We start from the raw sequence: 24602 nt of genomic DNA, 5'->3' as shown, positions 1-24602 counted from the left end.
ATGGGCGGGGCTTCTTCGCCTCATGTTTTCGAAAACCGGCCTTTTTAAGGCGGCGCATGCGCGCAGGAGACAAAGTGGGGGAACAGGGAGCGCCCGACAGCTCCCCCCCCGCGCTATGTCTCTCTCTTTCAGATCCGCCAGCTCGCGTGGCCGCTGGCGTCACTTCGCCGCTCTCCCATTGGAGGCGCCGAACGCAGCGTTACGTACGATGCGTGCGTGCGTGAGCAAGCCCTTCCCCGCCTTCTTTCCCTCCCCGCGCACGCCTAGAAGGGCCACGGGGGCGAGCCGAGGGGGGGGGTCGGTCTCCGCGCATGCGTCCGAGGAGCTCCGGCGGGTGAGGCGAGACAGCGAGAAAGCGCACGCCGGCCTTGCCCTCCGACAGCCTGCGGCGGCGTCGACGTCAACGCGCAGCCCCGCCCCCTCCGGCGCCTTGGCGAGAGAGGGTGCCAAAGAAAGGCAAGGAGGGGCCCGGCGGCGTGCGCGCTCCCGCCCGGCCCGCGCGTGCGCACACGGCGCCTCCGCCCAGTCCGCCCGCCCTCCCTCCCGCCCGTCAGTCAGTCAGTCGGCCCGTGCGTGCGTGCGGCCTGCTCCTCTTCTCCTCCGCCGCCTCCGGAGCGTGCGCGCGGGCGTTTCTGAGGGAGGGTATGAAGCCGGGCGCTGCCACCGCCGCCGCCGCCCCTTGAGGAGGAGGAGAGGCTGCAGTCCCCGAGCAGGAGGGCCCTTGCGCCGCCGCCTCCGCCCGCTCCGCCCAGGCTCGCCCATCCCGGCCGCCGCCTGAGCAGCCATTTTGTGCCTCCCGAGCGCCGTCCTGCGCTGCCGGGGCCCTGAGGGAGAGAGACCGAGAGAGAGAGCGAGGGCGGCGGCGGCGGTGCCCGTGAGGGGGGTCCGTGCCGGGCGGGGAGGGAGGCCTGTGGAGGCGGAGCCTGGCGAGGGAGGGGCGCGTGGCGCGGCGGGGGGGCCCCCATGGCGAAGAAAACCTACGACCTGCTCTTCAAGCTGCTGCTGATCGGCGACTCGGGCGTGGGCAAGACCTGCGTGCTCTTCCGCTTCTCCGACGACGCCTTCAACACCACCTTCATCTCCACCATCGGTGAGGAGGGGAGGGGAGGGGAGGGTGGAAAGGGGGAGTCCCCTCCCCGCCGCCGCCGCTGCTTCTTCCGGGGTCATGGCCCCTTCCCGCGGCCTCCTCCCCCGCTGGACTCCCCGCCGGAGGGGCGACCCTCGGCCACCGGCACAGTTGCTGGGGGCATCTGCCTGGGGGGAGCAGGATGCTGGGACTGGCCTGATCCCGCTTCGTGGCTCCCCCGGATGACTCCCCTTCTCTTCCGCCACCCCCACCCCTGTGTCTCCGTCACCATGCATCCCTCCCACCCACCCACCACCCTCCATCCTGGAAAGGTGGGCTCTCCCCCTCTCACCTCCCCACCTTGTTCCTCTTTCCACCATGCCTGCAGGACCACCCTCCCCATCCTGCTCCATATCTGTCAGCCTCCCAGCGTCATCTTTTGTTCCTTGTGCTGTATCTACTCCTCCCCCCGCTTGGCCCTTGTAGTCTTCATATAGTGTGTCTGCTTTGCCATGCTCTGGTCATAGCAACCCCGCCTGTCACTCTGGCTGCACAGCGGGATTATATTGGTCCAGCTTTGTTTTCTGAATGGGAGGTGCTGGAGGAATGCCCCTAATGCTTTGACCTGCACTGCACAGCAGCCTTTGACTCCTTTGCAGCCCTGCGCTGTTTTGCTCCCTTCACTCTCAGTTGGCACCTGCCCATCCAACGCTACATCTTCCAAAACACCAGGCTGACTTCTTGGAGTGACCTCAGCATCGTCTGAGGGCTCTTACTCATACCACACCCCCTAGTGTTAAGGCTACTCTTTGCTCATGGAGTATCACATTTTATGCTATTATCTGTGTCTGCTTCCAGCTATTGTGCCTCAGATGGAGGAATAGCTGACTATGAATACGGACTGTCAATTTCTTATCTTCAGAGGGGTGAAATTCTAGAAGACCTTTCAAAGAGAAGGTGTTGATTTCAGCACAGAGTAGTAGAAATGTGAGAAATATTTTAGGATTTTTCCAGTGCTGAGTTTGCTGTACTCTTAAGGCGATGGAGACTGTCAGGCTGGGAATGGGCGTGGAGGACTTACCAGAGACCAAAGAAGCATTATCTTGGAGACAACTGCTGCCTGCATTTTGCTTTGTTTGATGTCTTAACATTGCTATAGTAGATAGGTGTGGCTTGAGCCAACATTAATCCTACTGTCTGCTTTGAGCTATACCCAGGTTGTCTATATGCAGCGTAGATGGAAAACTTAGTACAGTACAGGAAGTCTTAACACTGGCCTATATAAATTATACAGATGCCCCCACCTGTTTTTTTAGAATTCACCAGGCTTGAGGAAGTTTGTGCGTTGGAGGAGAGGAAGCCATATTATATTGGAATCCCTAAGGGCATGCTTTTGGAATAATAATAATAATAATAATAATACCTTTATTATCAGTGTACAACCTGTGTACAGTGAAATTAACCGAGCCTCCCCCCCTTCCCCACAAACACTCAATCTCATTGCACCCTGTGTGCTTTGAAATCCTTAATGGGCTGGACTCAAGACCCAATACATTATCTGCCCTTGTTAGGGTTTTAGTCTTGTTTGAAGCGGATTTGTTGTTTTTGTATTTTTAACTGTTTTATATGCAAGTGGCCTTGAGATGGTGATTTAGAAGGTGATTTCTAAATCACTGTCAATAATGTTGGCAATTCTGATTCAGGAAATGAAGTCCCAGGAGCCCTAATAGAATATAAACCTGTTTGTTTCTCTTTCGCCCAGCCTCTCATGAAGATGCTTGCAATTTTTTCCTGTGGATAGGATATTTTTGCTGCACATTATTCTGACATTGGTTCAATTTAATTCTTTTGCAATCTCTGAAGATCAACAGTTTCACATGCTTTGCTTCCCTTATTATGCGAACTCATTTCCCCCAAGATCTCAAGTTACAAGCAGAGGTTTCATGGTAGTTCCTGGACAGGGCAGCAGTGCCTCACAGCAATACACTCCCAGGTCTCTGCTAGTTACAGCTCTGTGATCCTTGTTTAATATTTTCATACACTGCTTGTCATACAAACTGCACAAAACCTTTTATATTAAAACACAGCAGTCAATTTTACAATACAGTAGGTGGCAATCTGTCTGTCTTCTAGTCAAAGTATTAATCTGCTTTTTATGGCCAAACTCTCCCAAAGCGCAATGTACATAAGAAACATGCATAGATGCTTCAGATAGGTGTACAGTTATTATGAAAAACCTGCTCTGAATTTCACAAGCCTTTAACAGTCTCAAGGAAAGGCAGGAGTGAAGAGAGGATTTCAACACCCTTTTAAAAGCCTATATTTGAAGAGGCCAAGCACAAATAGCGGCTGCCCCCCAGGATGTTTCTGTTGCTTGCTGTCTCTCTTCCTTCTGCTTCCTGGATGGATCCTGGAGACAAACGTTGATACACTTCAGTCTACAAATTGTAAGACCCTTAGTTGCTGTTTAGGGTAGATTAATTAAGCTCTGATTATAAGGCTTTGCGCAGTAGTTCAAGTACTTGCTGAGCACAGTTACACACTTCAGTTCTTCTCCTGACATAAACTGGAAAGATGGGATTTGTGCTACTATTCTATGTGACCTTGTCCACTCATAACTCCAGGTTTAAATGTATTTCACTACTAAACTGCAGGGAAAGGTAGAAGACAATCATTTGTGAATCACTTACCTTGAGGAGGTTTCTCCCTCTCTAAGATTTAATTGATCAGAGTTGCACAGGGTTATACTCAATTTGCATGATAGTTAATATTTGATGTCTCTTATCAGGTTGCCTGTGTGTTATGAAGATTTGATTACTCCGTAAACACTTGCCTGTGGTGGGGGGATATTTTATCCGAGTTCTGAAGGTCAGACATCTTAGAGCTGTTTCACACACCGTACAGATGTAAACATGGGATTGCCCAAACAGGGAGCTGCAGGTTGTTGCGCCTTGATTAGGATAAACATGTTAACGCTTATTTTACATTTGCAATTTAAAAATATAATTTTATTATTTTATTTAATTACATTTATATCCCACCTTACTCCAAGGGGTTCCAGGTGGCAGACATAGTTCTCCTCCCAATTTTATCTTCACAACAGCATTGAGAGGTAGGTTAGGCTGAGTGGCAGGGACTGTCCCAAGGTTGCCCAGTAACATGGCAGCGTGGGGATTCAAGCCCTGGCAGAACTGGTATTGAAAAGAGCCCTGAGATGTACAGTAGTTGGCATTTTTTTCTTGCTCTGTGGGCTTAATTTAGGTCCTGTTTAAAGCTGGCGGTTGCTCTGCAGGCATCTGGCTTCACTGTTCTAAAATTGAACCATATTTTTTTAATGTTCAGTCTTTCTAGTAACTTTGTGTCAGCTCAGGCTTATAAATAGTCATTTGCAAGGTTGCCTGTGTCAAAAAGTCACCCAAAGGAGATTCTGAAGCATGGAAGTTGGTTTACAAAGGTCCCCACCCCTGTTTGGGGGGCTACAGATGGCTTCGTGTGTGCATGAGTCAATCTGGATTTCTTTCATAGAGATGGGACCATCAATCTGACAAACATTAGAGGTATGCTATTCAAACACTGAAGCCTGCAGTGAAGCTGCTTATTTCTAAGCCTAGTAGAAGAACACTAGGGTATGCGGGTGGCGCTGTGGGTTAAACCACTGAGCCTAGGGCTTGCTGATCAGAAGGTCGGCGGTTCGAATCCCTGTGACGGGATGAGCTCCCGTTGCTCGGTCCCAGCTCCTGCCAACCTAGCAGTTCAAAAGCACATCAAAGTGCAAGTAGATAAATAGGGACCACTACAGCGGGCAGGTAAACGGCGTTTCCATGTGCTGCTCTGGTTTGCCAGAAGCGGCTTTGTCATGCTGGCCACATGACCTGGAAGCTGTACGCCGGCTCCCTCGGCCAATAATGCAAGATGAGCGCGCAACCCCAGAGTCGGTCACGACTAGACCTAATGGTCAGGGGTCCCTTTACCTTTAGAAGAACACTATCTCTGTAGCAGTCATACATACAGTGGCAACTTTTCTGCAAGGTACACGGCTGGATTATCAAACATTACTCAGCTAAAAGTTTGTGCAGCTTGCCACTGTCTGCCTGCCAGTAGGTAAATCCAGGACACTTTCCTCCACCACCCCATACTTTGGTTCCTTCAGGCTTTGTGTGATGGCTCTTAAACAAGTCTTGACAGATTTGTTCATTCCCAGGTTGAGCAAAATTCAGAACAGGCTTACCCTATTCAGCAATGGCTGAGTTCCTACGCTTTCTAGTTTATTGATCTTGCACAATGAATAAGATGCATTTCTACTTCTGGGCAACGTTGGATCTTCAAAAATAAGGGCATGGTGCTTTTGGCAGTGTCGTGGCACACCTTTTAGCTTGCCAATAATTTAGGACACTTTGTTATTTTTAGTTGTGGTCCAGCTTCTATTTGAAAAGTAAATTGCTGAGGGGAGGGCAGATGACTTCAGTACCCTAGCTAGGAATACTATAAATAGCCTCCAGTGTGAAAATCCCCAAGTCATCATAACCTCCCTGAATAGAGCAGAGCATTTGTCTTCAAAGGCAAGATGTGACATTTAAAGTTATCCAAGAAAGCTCTATTGCACTACATGCTGAATAATGCTCTGAGTAGTGCTTATGTATTTGTGTGTTGATTGCAGCATTTGGTTTACCAATGTTGGAGAGAGCTCCTAAGAATCCTCTCTTCCCAGTCTGCTCCAACTGTCATGGGTTTAATTTGATTGGCAGGTGCCTGTTTAAAAGTGCAGGTGATGCTTTCGTGGAGCACTTCTGGGGTTCATTTGCCATGGGACATGCACATGGTCCTGGAACGTTTAGGGGTAGATATTAAGTTCCTATTTGCTTAACATGGTGCAAGTGCTCCTTGTTGGCAGCTGGTAAAACACACCAGATCTGTCACTTGACTACTAGCTTGCCATTCAAAAATTATTTCAGCTGGCCTGTGACACAGATCTCCTGCGTTGGCTGAACTACGTGGGGCTTCTGCGCATTACTACTCCTTGCTGGTATCCTGCTGGCTTTGTAGGTGCACATGATATGGAGCTGTATCTCTGCCTCTCTCTCTTTCTCTCTCTCTCTCTCTCTCACCAGCAATTTTGAGAGAGTCTGCCTGTGTGTATAAAAATCGTCCCAAGAGAGAATGTGATGAAATAGGATAGCTGTGCAGCCAAGAAGGAGCCATATCCATATCCTTAATGTCCAGAGCACCTGGCTGGAAAGAGCAGTTCTTTCAACAGCAGCAGTGCTCAGAGTTAACCAGCAGGCAAACTGAATATCTGTGGGAGTTTGTGCTACTAAATTAAAGATACAGTGGTGCCTCGCTTAACGAATGCCCTGCTTAACGAAATTTCCGCTTAACGAAAGGTTTTTTCTAGCGGTGGTTGCCTCGCTAGATGAATGCGTTTTACGAAAAATTCGTCTAGCGAATCGCGGTTTCCCATAGGAATGCATTGAAATTCAATTAATGCGTTCCTATGGGCAAAAAAAAATTCAATGCATTCCTATGGGATTCGCTAGACGAATTTTTCGTTATAAGAAAAGACCTGTGGAACGAATTAAATTCGTCTAGCGAGGCACCACTGTACTGTGTGGTTGGATGTGATACGTTTAAGGTCTTAAACTTAAGAAAGACGCTGTAGTCTTTTTTTCAACTTTGGGCATCCTGTATGGTCAAGGATGGATGTCTCCAAAATGCTCAAATCTGAATGTGCACTTCCCGGCTCAGTGGGCCAGTTCAGACAGTTTCCTAAGCCTAATGTGGTTTATTATCCTGGTTTGTTTGAGCTAACTTGGATTGGTTGGAGCAAACCGCAGTCCTTAAGAGTTGGCACTGCTTGGTGGGTGCTTTCACTTTCCTTGTATGCAAAGGAGGAAGAGTGGGAAGTGGGATTGCACAACCTGGGACTTTTTGCGACTCATACCCTGATCTTTCAGGAGTTTGGTCTGAATCAGACCAAAGTCTCAACAGCTGCAGCTCAACATCTGTCGGTATTCTTATTTTTCCTCTCTTGGTTTTCTTGCTCATATGACACTTTGTTCTGTAAGGGCCAGTGGTTTTTTCCAAGAAAAATAGGTAGGTGCTTGAACTTACGATGATGTTGATGTAGTAAATCGCTAGGTGACTCGGGGTAGCCCTGAACAGATGCCAGTTTGACAGCAACTGCGTTCACTGCCTGCAGAGGTGCTAAAAACTATGGCAATCTGTCTCCTTAGCTGATTTGGGGGGTCGTCCCTAGTTCTTGTGCAGGTCAAATGAATGCGCCCCCGCCTCCTTAGATTCAGACGGATGGCTAGGGCCTGGCACAAACACGCATGTGTGCAATAGTAGAGACCTGGCTGGAAAGCTTAAGGAAAAGTGTACACCCACACACACTTGCCAGCTTCCGTTTTTACTTGAAATGTCCATTTTGGGCATAAAGGCAAGAAATGGGCAAGGGGAGATGACGGCCCACCATGGCACCCGTCAGAGAGGAGCCAGAACTGCACTCTGGCTGAAAAAAAAGCCCCAATAAGGTCAGATTGGGAAATGTGTGATCGCAGGCATCCTTGCTACTGCCCTCCGTCTTGGATGGGTGCAGCTCTGTTTCATCCTGGTCCCGAATTGCTGCCAGCTCCAGCAATTCTGTGTGTGGTAGGAGGTAGAGGACACAGAATTTGCCACGAACACCCTTCTCACTGTTCCATTTTCCTTTGCACTCCCTGCTACTCCCTGGTTAGATGTGAAGCTCAGCAAGGCACCAGATCTGCTACAGCAGCCAGTAAGTGGGAAATGGTCCTGGTGACACCAGAGTGGTTCAAACTCCTTGCCAAAGTACCAAAAGGTTTGTTCAAACCTGCCCTTGTCCTCTATTCATTCTGTTCAAAACAACTCTTGACACTTTTCTCTGGCCTCCCAAAATAGCTGCTCATTTACAGGAAAAGGAATGATGATATTCAGAGATTGTGATTCCTTTAAAAATGTATAAATCACACTTTATATCAGGCAGGCAGTGACCCCTTGAAGTATTGTACACTATTTTGTTTTTTACAGTGAATTCATCTTTTTAACCGTCAATAAATACCAGCTGCCTTCTCTTCCATCTCAAATCCTTACAGGCATGGACAGTTGAGTTCCCTTTGGTGTCTTGAAAGGAAATTTCGGGACCAACCATCAAAATGGCTCAAAGAATGATAGGCCTTTGCAGCATACATTTTGTGAAATGTTGAAAGAGACTGTGAAAACCAAGAAATTGCTGTTAGCTCTTTTGGAGTGGAAGAATGGGAATACAAAAGGTAGAATTGTTGAAGAGGCCACAGTGAAACTTGCATTTCAGTGCTTGCATTTACTTATCTTATAAGATCTGATTAAACCCTCTTGTTAAATTTAATGGGCTATATGGTGTATTCTGAGTTTTGGGGGTATGTTAAATTATTCTCTGGATGACAAATTGCAGGATTTCTCATCCTCTGCTAGAATGCAGAATAAACCAGCATTTAAATTTGGTTTTTGGGTTCATCAATAGAGCCCCTTGAATATTTTTTATTAAGTGGCATAAAAATTATAAATATAAAACAACTGAAAGTTCTTGTCATGAAGAAAGTCACAGCATAAATCTAAATAAGATTTGTGTTGCTATATTTGACTGTCAGATACTATTTAGAAGTTACCTTGATATGTTTGAGCATTTTACCGTTCACTGCAAACTTGAACATTGATGTGGCAATATAGAAAACATGACCAAGTCCTTGGTTTCCCTTTCCAGATCTCTTAGTATTTAAGGGGGGAAGAGTTGTACGGTTTTGATGGAAACTAACCATTGAGAAAACAACCCACCAGAGTAGTGAGAGTCACAGCCAAGCCATTGCAGTAAACCTCTGGTCATCCTCGCACCCGAAACCCCCCACCAAGGTTTATTCTGTTTTATAGGAACGACCAGGGCTTAGTGGAAGGGCACATGCCTTGCATGTAAAAGGTCTCGGGTACAATCCCTGGCTGCTCCAGGTAGGCCTGGGAGAGACCCCTGCCTGAAGCCCTGGAGAGCCACTGCGAGTCAACATAGACAATACTGAGTTTTGTAGATCCCAGATCATAGAATAGTAGAGTTGAGGGTCATTTAGCCCAGCGTTTCCCAAACTTGGATCTCTGGCTCATTATGGGCTACAGTTTCCATGATCCCTGACCACTAGTCCTGCTAGCTAGGGATGATGGAAGTGGTAGTCCAAAAACAGCTGGAGACCCAAGTTTGGGAAACACTGATCTAGTCCAACCCCCCCCCCCCACAATGCAGGAATCTTTTGCCCAACGTGGGGCTCCAACCCATGGCCCTGAGATTTAAGAGTCTCATCATGCTCTACCGATTGATTGGTCATACCTGGGAGAGTTGGGTGGACTCTTTGTCCCCAGTGTAAATATCGAAGCTGAATTGTTGCTAGAGGCATAGAACAAGCCTTTAGTGACTGTGTTGGGAGAGGAAGGAGTCTGTTTTCCAGTTTTCATAATCTGAATTAATAGTGATTTTTACGAGATCCCTATCCATTTACTTGCAAAGTTAGATGTTGGAAAGGGTGCTACTTCATCGGCTGCTGCTGAGACCAATGCCAAGTGTGTTCAAGCTGTGATAGCATTGCAGTTTTTGTGGCAAACTGTTAACTTTTCTAGCTCTTCACGCTCCGGTGACCTTGGCGCCTTTTGCTTTGCTTGGATGTTCTCGGGCCCTCCCTCTCTTGACCATGGGAACTGATGCACAGTTGTCTGTGAGTGGTGTCCTTGGGCCCTGTGCAAAGCTTCTCCCTTTCTGGAACGGCTCGTTGCAACTGTGCTTTTTGTTAAGACCTCTGCAAAAAGTGGTATATTGCAGCAGTAGGTCACGATAAAAAAGTTTATCGAGGCATCACCTGCTTATGTGGGGGGGGGGTTACATTCTGGCCCCTGCATGCTTAAGTGAAATCACACAAAGTGGAGAGCACCCTCTTAAAAGCCTCTAAATGCCTATGTGTCCCTGATCTCCAGGTTCCTGGGAGGGTCTCTTTGTGAGCCACGAAGGCTCTCCAACTCTCTCCTCCCATTTCCTGTTAGGATTTTATTTATTTATTTCCTGCCCATATATGCAGTTGTGCGCGAGTAGAATGCCTAGAAGTGGGGTGTGTGTGTGTGTGTGTCTGCATTTGCCACAGTAGAACAGTGAGGTGCTGAGGATCTGCAAAGTTTCAGGAAGAACTTGATGGGCTGTTCGGGACTACCAAATGCCTCAGTTGTTTGAGCATAAAAAATGTGAGAAATGTCTTTGCGGATAAAATCTAAGGGCCCTCTCGTCCAGCAGTCTGTTCCCAGCAGTGGTCACCTAAGAAAGAGACCCTGAGGAGGGGGAGACAGTGGCCTCCTGCTTGCCTCTGGTTATCAGGTGCTGGAGACAAACTGCTCCTGAAGATGGAAGCTCTACTCACAGATATTGGGGAAGTACCGTAACTGCGATCTTGAAAACTACCTCTGCCAGAGGTAACCTCACCCTTTGGATAATGAGTTCAGTAAGTAATGCATCACTTGTGAAGAACTAGGTGTTGTTTCTTCTAGAGTGTGGTGTTTAATCCCGCTGTGCCATAATCTTGATTTATTTCCATATTTTAAAAAAGTGGTGTACATCTTTCCCATTGTTGACGTTCATACAATTTTCAGAGTAGTTTTTACAGTTATATCAAAAATTTCTGATTTAGAATCATAGAATCATAGAGTTGGAAGAGACCACAAGGGCCATCCAGTCCAACCCCCTGCCGATGGAAACACCATCAAAGCATTCCTGACATATGCCCGTCAAGCCTCTGCTTAAAGATCTCCAAAGAAGGAGACTCCACCACACTCCTTGGGAGCAAATTGTTTATCCTCCATTTGGATTGACTCGCTAACGTTGAGGGTTCTGTTATGGAGTTCAAACTACAAGAAAGAAGATTCCACATAAGCATTAGGAAGAACTTCCTGACAGTAAGAGCTGTTCGGCAGTGGAATTTGCTGCCAAGGAGTGTGGTGGAGTCTCCTTCTCTGGAGGTCTTCAAGCAGAGGCTTGACAGCCATCTGTCAAGAATGCTTTGATGGTGTTTCCTGCTTGGCAGGGGGTTGGACTGGATGGCCCTTGTGGTCTCTTCCAACTCTATGATTCTTCTGGGACGACGTGGGGAAGTATCTTCCTCTTGGCATATTCTGTAAACGGACATAGATGGGAGAATTCCAGTTTGAATCAGTTCTTCAAGTTGGGTGTCATCTGAATCGGGCATTGAGGCAGCTTCTCCTTGAGGCAAATCTTGTTGCAGTTATTCTAGATGGGTGCTGTTTACTATGTTAGACCTGAAGTGAATTATAAGCGGGGCATTGTTTCAGCTGTGAATATTCTGTGTGGCTCGCAGTGTGTTTGGATTCATGTTGAGGTTTTGTTTTTTAGAGCTTGTTTCTGGAATGTTGTGATTATGGGTGGACTAGATGACCCTAGGAGTCCCTTCCAACTCTACAATTCCAATTTTATTTCCTTGATCCTTCCCCCCCCCCCCCGCCGCCCCATTATTCACTGAAGTGGGTAGAATAAAGCTAGACCAGCTTCCCCACTCATCCAGCTTTTGTACATGAGTGTGTAAATTGCCCCTTTTAAATTAGCCAGATCAAAAGTTGTCAAAGGGTTTTAAATTATTTGGATACTTTTTAAAATCCCAAATGACTGTGGGCCCTGGAGAAAGGAGTTGGATCCAGGCTTTGGGTCAGCCACCCCTGCCTTAGGTTAGTAATTTTTGACCTTGGTGTGGAAGGCCATGCTTTGTCTATGATTCATTTTTCAGAATACTTCCTTTTTAATAGCACATATTTTTGTTTTGCTGACACCTATATGAGGGTGGGACCCAGGTGGCGCTGTGGTTAAACCACTGAGCCTAGGGCTTGCCAATCAGAAGGTCGGCGGTTCGAATCCCTGTGACGGGGTGAGCTTCCGTTGCTCCGTCCCAGCTCCTGCCAACCTAGCAGTTCGAAAGCACGTCAAAATACAAGTAGATAAATAGGTACCGCTCTGGCGGGAAGGTAAACGGCGTTTCCATGTGCTGCTCTGGTTTGCTAGAAGCGGCTTTGTCATGCTGGCCACATGACCTGGAAGCTATACGCTGGCTCCCTCGGCCAATAATGTGAGATGAGCGCGCAACCCCAGAGTCGGTCACGACTGGACCTAATGGTCAGCAAGAGTACAAGTCCCGTTAGGAGAACTGAAATGCTGAGCCCGAACGTAGCCAGTGGTCTCATGGCAGGACACATTCTGTCTCCTGCCACACTTGGCCTAAACTGCCTCTTCAACATAGTTTGGAGCAACTGCACAGAACATTGGCTGTATGTCCAAACACGAGAACGATTCTGTTCTGTTCAGAGTAAAGAATGAGTAAATGCCTTCCTGAGAAGACGTCCTTGCATCTGTTAGGCGTGGTTTGCAATGTTCAAATAAACTTGTGCATTGCCCCAGAGCAGTGCTATAATTTGTGCTGTTTCAGTGGTGCCATGGAACAGTTCTGAAGATGGCATCTCAGTGGAGCTGATCTGCGTCTCTCTCTTAGGTTAGAGCTGACCGGTTCTGCTCCTCCCCCCCCCCAGGCCAGAATGCTTGGATCAGGGCTGCCATCTGGCCTTCTTTGCAGTCCTGAGAGTCAGAGGCAGAAGAGGGAATTAAAACTATTGGTAGGAACAGCCAGTTCCCTCTTGAACCATGCTTGAGAAACTGAAGGTGGGAGAAGAGTTTTAGGTCTGCTAAATACTTGCCAGCTTTCATGCTACTGGTGTTGTAAGTATATTTTAGTTTCCACATTTCATCGGGCAGGAGAAACAATAGCTATTGGGTCAGTTGGACAGCACTGGAATCCCTTGTTGCCTTGCATCCAGCCCTGCAAATCTCTCTGCTATATCTTTCTTGTGAATGCATAGTGGCCCTGCTCTTTCTGCTAGGATCTTGGATCAGGCCAGTGCCCCATCTAGTCCAGCATCCTGTTCTCACAGTGGCCAGCCAGGTGCCTCTTCTGGGAAACCCCCAAGAGCACACCAGCAAGCACTGCCCACTGGCGATTCCCAGCCATTGGTTTTCAGTAGGGTTCAGCCAGCCTTCTGGGCTTGGGTGCGGTTCAGAACAGATATGCTAGGTGTGGCATATGCAACTAAATACACATTGGATGACTCCGATTAACTCATGCTGTACTTGTAGTAGACCTGTTGAAATCAACAAGTTTAACTTCCCAAATACATTGATTTTGTTGGGGTCTATTCTGAGTATCACTGATGTTGGATCACTCAATAACTTCCCTCGCTATAATGTGATGTTTTGACGCAACACATAATATGAGTGGTGTTTTATTGTTTATTGTTTATGTTTACTTGTTTAGTACACCGTTTGCTTAATTGTTCCATATCATTTGTTCAAAACCATTGGTTTTTCATGTAAATTATCAACATGTTTTATCTTAAATAAATAAATATTGCAGAAAATAATAGTATGCAACTATTATTTCTCTACATAAAATCTAAAATTTATGTTTATTAGTTCACAATTTAACATACTGAGAATGAGTCAAATTCCTATGTTTTCATCACTCGTAGTGAGGCAAAATTTCAATCTATAGGAGCAGGGTCTAAATATTAACCAATTTGTCCCAAATTTGAAATTTGACTATGTTTATACCATACGCCTGATATAATATCAAGGGAGGAAACATTTTCCAAAAAATGTTTTTTATGACCCACCCTAATGGGTACTCCCCAGCACAAAAAAAATTTCACCTCTGTGTTTGCTAGCAAAACTAGTGAAGGTCGGTTGTGGCACCGTTGCTGCTGTGTTTGTAGAAACCAAAAGAGAAACGAGGTTCACGTGAGGTGGTGCTCGAGGCCTTGGAGACATTCATTTAGGCTGGAACTGGAAGGAACTTATAGGCGTCCTTTATTCTATAGGTGTGCTTTGAGGAAGAGCAATAAGTTGTTGTTGTTCTACAGAGATTACTGGCAACTAAGGGGTGTCGCTCCTGTTCAGGGTTCCAGCAGCCAGAGGGTCCCTTTCAGGGAACTGCACCCCTTCCTTTAGTTTCCTTCCTGCCTTCTCTACCACCTCTCAGGCAGGCCGTCAGCAGGCTCTGAATATTTGTCTTTGTTGTGCTGTAAGCCTCAGGTCTCCTGGTGCCCCCCTCTTGTGCACAAGGATCAGCACTCATGTTGCGAGGCATCCTTACTTCCTAGCCTGGCTGCCTCATTGGCACACATGGTGTGCGCGTGAGCACTTCCTGCTCTCCTCACCACAGTGCAGAATCCCTCATATTTTGCATAAGCTGCTCCTGAACGTCCTGCAGTGATTCATATATTTTCTGAAACCCTGTAAGTTTGATTGACACTTGAGACAAAGTTGGTCTTGGTTTGGAGCGGGGGGGGGGAGGCGTGAGTGAGCGTATTGGAATGGCAGTTCAGCTTGTGACTGCTAGCTTGGGATTTCCATAGTGTAGCTCATAGAATCTTAGTTGGAAGGGACCCAGAGGGTCCTCTAGTCCAACCCCCTACAATCCAGGAATCTCAACTCAAGCATCCATGACAGGTGGCCATCCAACCTCCGTCCCAGTGATGCTGTTTCACTTCCAGTGTTCAGTTTGTTGCTTGCAGTAGAGGTGGAGGAACTCCCATCTTGCTCCAAGAAAGGAGAAAAACCCACCCCTGGTTCCTCCTTCCACCAGCAGTTGCTTGGCTGCAACAGCAGCTGCTTCATCAAGTTGTAGCAGAGGAAAGATGGGAAGCTCAACAACTTTCCACTCCTCCTCCTCCTCCTCTCCTTGAACTCTGCTCTGGTTATTGCAAGGACTCTGTAGACACAGGGCCCGAGCTGCCCTTTTCCTCCAGCCTTCCCAACCCCCTGTTCTTTTGCCATCATGCCCTTTAGGTTGCAAGGCTGAAGGCAGGGACTGTCTTATCTGATCTTTGTAAGCCACTTGGGGGAGCTTACACTTTCTCCCCATATGTAAAAGGTATCTTCACATGCTGGACTTCCCATATCGAGAAGGCCCTGGGCTTGTTTTCCATAGTTTGAAAGTTTGTTCGCCTTTACGCTGCCACTTGGTGTTAACTACTGCTGCTGCTCCAAGATCATGTTACAGCTCATTAAGATTTCACAATATTTTATCTATTCCCAGTAACCGCTATGCTCATATGCATGTAGCTTTGACATTTGCTCGTATTGCACTCAGATTCTGAGAAGGTTCAGGTTTTGGTTTGAGACCAATGTGGGCATTTTTCTAACAGGAAGCTTTTGCAAAATCTTGTGTTGGCTGTAATTCTGGATTGTAGGAAGGGTACTGTGGGAGAGCTGAAGCTGATAACCATAGTGCTCCTGATTTAGGTTCGTTTCTCATGATGCTACATGTTGAATGATGAATGCCAGGCCCTTAATCCTGGTACCTGACTATGATGTAGCCGCTGCATCCTGCACCCTTGTGAGCGGAACATATACATTCCTTTTGAACACATATAATTATTGACTGTTATCATTATTAAACTACCCTTTTATAGAAGTTCTCAAACAGCATATGCGCAAATATTTTTGTGGGTGCTTTGTGAGTCTACAGTATTTGGACAGCAGAGAGATTGTCAGTGCTTAAATGCATCTGTGCTTAAATGCAAATATGAATTGCATGAGAAATTGATGACTTCCTTTATTTATCATTTTAAAAAATTCACGTTGATGAAACTTTAAGATAATCCTGAAGAGGCAGAGGACCAGGATGAATGAGATTGACCTCAAATTGAAAATACTAAAATAGGACAAACTTTTTGTTTCCACTTCCCCTTTCCAACCTTTTGTTCTGAACCTGCAAAGCAGCTTCCAATAAATTAAACACACCCACCTATAATGAGCATAATAACCGAAGCAGAAACTGTGAAAACTTTCAGATTAACTCTCAGCAAATGATACAGAAGAAAGTCAGCATAATCAAAAAATTAGGAAAAGTCAGCCATGAATCAGAACCCCAAACACTCTAAAAAGAAGAGCATTTTGCTACCTCAAAAGGGCTACAGTTCAAGAGAGGCCGTGTGCATAGGCCTTAGCTCTGGACCCTCGTGTTACCTGGGCTGCCTGTGGCCCTGTTTTCACATGCTCAGAAACTCACGTGTTACAGAAGTATTCACAGAGAGAGACTCTGCCTTTATGTCCTGTATTAAATTTTTCTCCCGGCCCCAGGGTGGGTCCCATAATAAATCAAAAACGCATATGTAACTGTCAGGTCGCATAAACTAACATTCGCAACAGAGCACCTTAACTGTCTGTATGACAGCACAGCAAACAATAAAAATAAAAAATACAGACCACACCTCCTCATGTGCCTTATGAAAAGCCTGGGTGAAGAGACTTGACCTACTCTTTAACCTGGAAGTTGCTGTGTACTATAGCTGTTATTGAACTGCACTTATGCACAGCTTAAGGACTTGGAGGAATCTGCAAAAAGACAACTCAATTTCAGTATAAGTTGGAATAAACTATAGGCACTAGTCAAATGGCTTTGTAGCCTGAAGCACCAAATGCCATGTTAACAGGAATGGCCAGGAGATTGGCTAAAATGTAAGGTTATTTGCAGGTTGTATGGACTGGTGATTTGTGGCAGGTATAGAAGCAAGGTGTCAAGATTTCCCATAGTTTGGGGGGGTCTTTATGATGGATTTGCCATAATTGCACTTTTCAGTATAGCTTTTTTCTGGGCATGACATGACTTCTGTTGTTTCTTTTAATTTTTTAGGGATAGATTTCAAGATCAAAACAGTTGAATTGCAAGGAAAGAAGATCAAACTGCAGATATGGTAAAGTGGCACTTCAGAATTTGGGGGGGGGGTAATGATGATGCGAAAAGGGAGGGTGAGATGCTTTTCTTACTCTATCTGGCAATGTCAAGAAGTGCTCTGTGACTCTCATAGCTACAGTGAAAAGGGTTGATTAGCAAGGCAGTATGCAACATAAATAACATTCAGTGTGTGCCCTGTGACTAAATTGAGGAAGACAAGGCAATGAGAAGAGATCAGCCACAGCAGGGAGAGAGAGATCTTGCAACTCAGGCATTTGCAGGCAGTTCTTCTGCAGCCCCAAAGTCTCCCTTTGACCTAAACAGACAAGCATTTGGTGCAGCTTGCTTGCACTCTGTTCTTCCTCCACGCCTGGCCTAAAAATGCCTTGGGTTGCTCTGGGAGAGCCGGCACAGGTGGGCACAGCTGACCTGCCGTTAGGAATTCCCATGGCTGTGCTTGCTAGGTTTCCTATGGGCGATGAGATTCTGCCGTGGTGAGGGGGGGGGGGGCTTTATTGTCATGCTGTCTGGTGAAGGCATCTATTGGGCAGAGGGTGGGGGGGGAAGTATCTTGTGGGGGCTCAAATGGTAATGAGGGCTAGAGCTGGTTTTCATTCTCACAATATATCACCAGCTAAACATTGCAATATACTGATATATGAACAGTGCCTGAAATAAAGGATGGAGCTATGTGGAGGCATGGGCCGGTTTCACAGTTTCCCCCACATTGTGATTTTTGCATAGCGCGTGTACACACACCATGATTTGTGGTACATTGCCAGGTCAAAAATCATGAAACCGGTATCATGAAACCAATATTGCTTCTCCAAAGGGGAGCCACCAGGTGTCTTCGAGGGCAGTAGAGCATTGAGTGCTGAAGGCCCTTTGCGGCCGCATTTCTGTGCTTCCCCCTTGAAGTTTGGCTGCTGCATAATAATAATAATAATAATAATAATAATAATAATAATAATAATAATAATAATATTTATACCCCGCCCATCTGGCTGGGTTTCCCCAGCCACTCTGGGCGGCTTCCAACAGAAAATTAAAACACAATAATCTATTAAACATTAAAAGCCTCCCTGAACAGGGCTGCCTTCAGATGTCTTCTAAAAGTCTGGTAGTTGTTTTCCTCTTTGACATCTGTTGGGAGGGCGTTCCACAGGGCAGGCGCCACCACCGAGAAGGCCCTCTGCCTAGTTCACTGCAACTTGGCATCTCACAACGAGGGAACCGCCAGAAGGCCCTCGGTGCTGGACCTCAGTGTCCGGGCAGAATGATGGAGGTGGAGACGCTCCTTCAGGTATACTGGACTGAGGCCATTTAGGGCTTTAAAGGTCAGCACCAACACTTTGAATTGTGCTCGGAAACGTACTGGGAGCCAATGTAGATCTTTCAAGACCGGTGTTATGTGGTCTCGGCGGCCGCTCCCAGTCACCAGTCTAGCTGCCGCATTCTGAATTAGTTGTAGTTTCCGAGTCACCTTCAAGGGTAGCCCCACGTAGAGCGCACTGCAGTAGTCCAAACGGGAGATAACCAGAGCATGCACCACTCTGGAGAGACAGTCCGCGTGCAGGTAGGGTCTCAGCCTGCGTACCAGATGGAGCTGATAAACAGCAGCCCTGGACACAGAATTGACCTGCATCTCCATGGACAACTTTTGAGTCCAAAATGACTCCCAGGCTGCGCACCTGGTCCTTCAGGGGCACAGTTACCCCGTTCAGAACCAGGGAATCCTCCACACCTGCCCGCCTCCTGTCCCCCACGAACAGTACTTCTGTCTTGTACTTCTGCAGTGCTAGAAGTTTCTCTGCTTCTCTCCACAGGGACACAGCAGGACAGGAACGGTTTCACACCATCACCACCTCCTACTACCGAGGTGCCATGGGAATCATGCTAGTGTATGACATCACCAATGCCAAAAGCTTTGAAAACATCAGCAAATGGCTCAGAAACATAGATGAGGTGAGTTGTGGGGGGTGGGGACCTTAATGCTGCCCATTTCGGGAGCTGTGTGTGTGTGTGTGTGTGTGTGTGGCAAAAAGTCCCCCTTGGGGGAGAGCAGGGCAGGGTAGGTTTGCCTCAACAGAAAGTGCTTATGTTAAGAACACAAGGAAAGCCTGCTGGAAGTGGAGCAGGGCCCTCCTGCCTAGTAGCCTCCGATAGCCACCTCCTCCATGAAATTGTCTAACCCTCCTTTGAAGTACCATGTAGCTCTCCCTCAAATCTACTGCAGCCCAGGCAGGGCTGGCTTGTTACCTGATACACAAAATCAGTCCAGTGAGGCACGATTTGGACCTAGTGGCTGATGCTTAGGTGCCTTCACTTGGCCCCGCTCTCTGGAAGCTTCCTCCCATTCAGAGCTGGGAGTTGGCACCTGGAGGCCTCCTTCCCCTTCATTGGATAACTGGGCACATCAGAGCCATACTTGCCTCCCTGCATGAACTTGGGAGGTGGGGCAGAGGGGGTCGTGGAAATGGACTAGCATTGTAACAAATAAACTCTTTTTTAATGCTGTTTTGATAAAGTGAACCACCTTGAGTAGACTGTCCTCAAAAAGGTAGCAGGGAAATTATTTTAGAGACAAAGCACTAAATGGAGCAAATTGACGTAAAATAGTTTTTTCTCTCCCTATTTTCAAGACATTGGCCTTCTTAAATAATACATTTATTCTTATTACTATTCATAATTATAAATGTATTGCCCACTCTCCATTATTGCTGCATTGCAGGGGGTTGGACTGCAGCTCTGCAGTTCTATTATTCTGTGTTAACCGTTTGAAACAGATTATGTTCACAGGAGAAGGGTGGGTCCCAGAAACACACCTCAGGGGTCAAGGGTCAGGGGGTAGAGGTGCATCTTCAGCATTCACCAAAAGCTCCCCTGGGAAGGTGCCAGAGGTGCCACCAAGAAGACACTTTGCCAAGCCACCAAACCCCCAGCTTCTGAGGGTTAGGTAACTGCTTAACCTTAACACCCAAGAGGGTCTATGGGAATGGATGCAGTCTCCCAGATATTTGGGGTGTCAGTATTTGGGGGCTTTGGACACTAATGGTAGCACCTTGAATTGGGCAAGCTGTTTTAGAACAGGCTATGAGTTCTAAAGGCGACCCCAGCCAGTACTCTGACCACTGCACTTTGGACCTGTTGAAGTTTCTGATCCGTCTTCAAGGGCAGCCCCACGTAGAGCGCACTGCAGTAATCTAATACGGAAGCCGAATCGCACAACAATCCACCATTTATGATTGCATGGTTCTCCCAGATGCTGTTCTATGTGACAGGCCACTCAGCCTTGCTTTCTGGAGGGAGTAGGAGCCATGCAGTGAGGAAGAACTTACTGTGCTCTTCTCTGGTTCCGCCCTCTAGCATGCCAACGAAGATGTGGAGAGGATGCTGCTAGGTAACAAGTGCGACATGGATGACAAGAGGGTGGTGCCCAAAGCAAAAGGCGAACAGGTGAGTGGCAGCTCTGCTGGACTCTGCAGGTGGGGAGACCCCTGGGCTTGGAGTCACCTGTGGGCACCTGTCACCAGGTGGTCTGCCTTCAGGTTGGAGGTCTGTGGCTAATCTGCATTTGACACAGATTCCCACAGGCCCAGGCCGCTGTCTTAACTCACGTTTCAAAACCTGTTAACATTTGTTACGCTGAGTTGTCCTTTCGTTCTGCCCAAACACATAGGCCAGTCTTTGAAAAGTTTTGTGAATGTTCCTGTCTGTCTCCTCTTCCCCACCCCTTCAAAGCAGAGTATCCCCGGCTTCCGGAGGGAGCTCAGGGTTACCCTAAGTGGTTATGAGTTGCCTGCGGAACCTCTCTTTTGTCACCTTAAGTAAGCTAGCCCAGTCTTATAAGAAGAGCCGGCTGGATCAGGCGAGAGCCTCATCTAGTTGAGCATCCTGTTCTCACAGGGGCCCCCTGAATGTCCTCTCTGCACATCCTCATGGTGGTTCAATATCGGCTCCTTTGCTGGATTAGTTTTGTGTCTTTCTCAATTTTAGCAAGCAAAATAACCCAAGCTGGAAAAGGCCTCTGCTCACCCCACTGCGCTCACTTGAGCATCTAGCAGACACGCCACATATATCAAATGTTTGATGTTCTTGCATGCAAACTTCTTTGGGAACATTTCTATACTGCCTTGTCATTTTCTGTTGCTGAGGTTGAAGGATCTCCTCTCGCTGCTGTGAGGTGTGTTTGGGCCGCAGGCAGAGGCAGCCGGCCATTTCTGATATGCAGCATTTGCCATCCTCACAGGTTTGTCTGTTTGTTTTCCCTTTTTCCCCTAGATCGCAAGGGAGCACGGTATTAGGTTTTTTGAAACTAGCGCAAAAGCAAATATTAACATTGAGAAGGCATTCCTCACGTTAGCAGAAGACATTCTTCGAAAGGTAACTGCGGGCTTGGTTGCTCGGGGGAAGGTGGGGCAGGAGCTGAACAGGACAATGGGAACTGGACTGAGAGCCATTGAGGCTCAGGAGCACAAATGGGCCCCCAGTGGGTGCTTCTCCTTCCCTCCCCCCCCCCGACTTTTGCCTGTAGATGCAATATCGGCCTCCTGAGCCTGGATAGCTCATTGGATTAAAATGTGGTGCTGAGAGTGCCAAGATTGCAAGTTCAGTCTCCGTAAGGGACAGCTGCATATTCCTGCATTGCAGGGGGAGGACTAGATGCTCCTCAGAGTCCCTTCCAATTCTATTATTCCTTTCCCCAAGTATAATAGCCTGCACGGTTGCTATAGAAATCAGTGTGTGGCTAAATACCATGGATGTTGGTGCAGGAAAGCAAGGAAGAACTGCTTTATTTCAAGTTAGGCTACTGGTCCATTGCGATCAGTACTGTCTGCCCTGACTGGCAGCAGTGGCTCTCCAGGGTTTCAGGTGTGGCCCGTGATAGGCTTAGCTGGAGATGCTGCTGGCTGCACCTGGGACCTTCTGCTCTGCCAGGCCCAGCATCCCCTGAGAAACAAGCTCTTTGCCCATTAAGTACTTTCCTTCAGGGTTTCCCTAAATTTGGGGTCCCCCTGCGGCTTTTGGACTACACTTCCCATCATCCCTGGAAGTTGTAGTCCAAAAATAGCTGGAGACCCAAGTTTGGGAAGCCCTGCATTTGAACCCCAGTCACGGTGGTGTTGATGTTCACTGACTGAAGGAGCATTGCAATGTTGACTTAACCCCTGTCTTGCTGCTTTGTTGCAGACCCCTGTAAAAGAGCCCAACAGTGAAAATGTAGATATCAGCAGTGGAGGTGGCGTGACGGGATGGAAGAGCAAGTGCTGCTGAACGTGCTCCCCTCCTCGCCAAGCGCCATCTTCTTCTTCCTCCTCCTCCTCCTCCTCCTCTTGCTGTGGAATAAACCACTTTGCCCATTTTTAACCTTATAAAAAAATTTTTTTTTTGTTTTTTTTTTTGTTCCTCATCTTAACATGGCTCCACTCTTCCTTTGTTCTTCTGTTTCGGGAGAACTCGCTGACGATAATTTTCTGGAAACTGTATTAAAATCATGTCTGACTCTTTTCTTTTAATGTACCAGCTCAACTTGGCGTCACATCCTGGTTGTATTATAGCCCAATCTTAACATTAAAACTTAGAGCAAATCATTTCAGCTCCAGTCTGCAAATTGTACAAGAATAAAACTTAGCATCAACTGTTTGTTTTGTACAGCAGAGGGGTTTTGTTAATGAATACTGTGCTTAAGTCACCATGTTTGCATTGGCAAAAAAAAAAATCCATTCGCCTTGAGTATGTAAATGGGGTTTTATTATTTTGTCCTGTGCCTTATGTGGAAAGGAACTTTGGTTCCCCCCCTCCCCTTTTTCTTCTTCTTCTTCCCCTCTTCCTGCTCTGATGGAAGCAGGACGGGAGAGTTGCCACCCACACTTGACTACGCCACATTTAAACTATCAAACTCTCCTGTGATGACTTTACTGTGATCGATGTAGTGAATTGAGGGCAAGGGGGGTTAGAGCAAGAGATTCCAGTCTGCTTGGTGCCTCCTTCCCTGGGGAGGGGAAGGGGGGGGGCTTTAAATGCTGACCAGTTCCTGCTGCCATTTTCTTTCTCTCTAGCAATTTCCTCCTTATTTCCTCCCTCTCTTTCTCTCTCTCTCTCTCGCTTGCATGCCGGTTTTATTTTATTTTTTTATTTTATGGTGTGATGTGTTAAGAGGTGGCAATACAGTACGTTTGCCAAATTTAATTCGAAGCACTGATCACGGATTCTAGCTTTCGGAGGTAAAACGTGAACTATCTACTAACCTTTGTCTAGCAAACGTCAGGCCCGCTACTATTCCCCCCCTCCCTCCCTCCCTCCTGCGTAGTTATTGGGGTTTATGGTAATAATGGAAGAATTAATTGCATGCACTAGTTTTCTATGGAGGATGATGATGATGATGTGGCTGTTGTTGACCTTTATGTATGACTGTGCCAGGCGGTTCACAAATCTACAGCCCTTGACACAGAATTGGTTCTCTTTGCTGCTGCTCCAGGCAGGTGACTCGGTAGCCTAGTACATATTTAAGACGGGTGGGGGTGGGGGTGGGGGAAAGAGGGCAGGTGAGTCGAATGGTCACACCCCTAGAATGCTCTCCTTCTGTGTTTTGAGTTCTTCACAATAAAAAACATCCCTTGTTTACAACCCTGGGCAATTGTAACTTCTTTCAACGGGTGCGGAAGAACGGCTGCGAGCAAACGCAGCACCTCGTCTTTTCCCTTTTCCTGTGGCACGAGCAAACGGGCACACGCTCTGCTCTTGGGGGGGCCCTTGGGGCCAGGACTTGCTTTTCCAGTTTGCTGCCTTGCCTCTCGCTCCGGCTCTGCTGCGACAGGGCAGCCGCCTGGAAAGCGCGGAGAGGAGGGGTGGCCTTTGCTTCGGACAGAGCCGGAGTCAGGACAAGAGCTGGTTTCTCTAGAGGCACGTGCTGAGCGGGGTGCCTTACTGGGACTGCCTTCTTCCCACCGCCAAGCCTGCCTGCAAACCCACCGCGGGAGGGGGCTCTTGCAGCACAGTCTCTCCTGCGGCCCCCTCCTCCGCCTCCTCTCCCCCCACCCCATGGGTGCTCCAGAGGTTGGCTTGAGGGTGAACTTTTTTGCCCTTGTTTTTAGGAAACTTCCTCTACTAATTAAATCAGCTGGTGATGCTGATTTTAATTTTAATTAAAACCACACACACACACACACACACACACACACACACACGAAAGTGTTTGGAACTCTTGCCTTGCTCTGGTGTCACCTGCGTAGTAACTGTCCTTTCTCCTTCTCTCTCTCGCTTTCTCTCCTGTGTTGAGCAGTCTGTTTCTTCCCGTGCTTGTTAACCTCTCCCAGCTGAGTGGCTGTTGAAGCAAAGGCAAAATAACTGGGTGACTTGAGGGGACAAAACAAAAAAACAGTGCAGTTTTTTGTTCCTTGCGTAATGGTGTTATTGATTAGTGTTGTAAATAGAAAATGGCTGGCTACCTTCTCAGAGCTGCACTTTCTGACGTTATCAAGAGAGAGAGAAAAGGGAATGCGGAGTCTGCGTCGAAATCCTTTTTGTATAACCTTTGTTTAAAAACGTGCGCTTTTTTTATTTGCTTCCTGGGCCTGGCCCTCCTGTATGAGTCTCTTTGAGATCCTTTGTAAAAGCTGTGTTCATTAAGCACCAAGCAGTTAAAAAACAAAACAGTCCACTCTCTGGTACTACTAGCTAAAAATTCATATTCTACTTAACAAGTTAAATAAACTGAAATATTTCTA

General features: G+C 47.2%; 1 protein-coding gene across 2 annotated transcripts; it reads left to right on the top strand.

Annotated features, from left to right (window-relative positions):
* The first annotated feature begins 541 nt into the window (after positions 1-541).
* Positions 542-24602, top strand: RAB10 (RAB10, member RAS oncogene family). Of its 2 annotated transcripts, none has more exons than XM_035110745.2 (6): positions 542-1090; positions 16834-16894; positions 18702-18840; positions 20242-20331; positions 21157-21258; positions 22066-24602. In XM_035110745.2, exons 1-6 carry the CDS (start codon positions 964-966, stop codon positions 22147-22149), a joined length of 603 nt encoding a protein of 200 aa, XP_034966636.1. In that variant the 5' UTR covers positions 542-963; the 3' UTR covers positions 22150-24602. The 2 variants fall into 2 exon arrangements, with proteins under 2 accessions (XP_034966636.1, XP_060129211.1); XM_060273228.1 differs by lacking the exon at positions 542-1090 and adding an exon at positions 6480-8355.

The sequence above is a fragment of the Zootoca vivipara genome, chromosome 3 (genome assembly GCF_963506605.1).
Source record: "Zootoca vivipara chromosome 3, rZooViv1.1, whole genome shotgun sequence".
NCBI classification, from domain to species: Eukaryota; Metazoa; Chordata; class Lepidosauria; order Squamata; family Lacertidae; genus Zootoca; species Zootoca vivipara.
The sequence above is the reverse complement of the archived record's forward strand: the minus strand, read 5'-3'. Positions and strand labels throughout refer to the sequence as shown.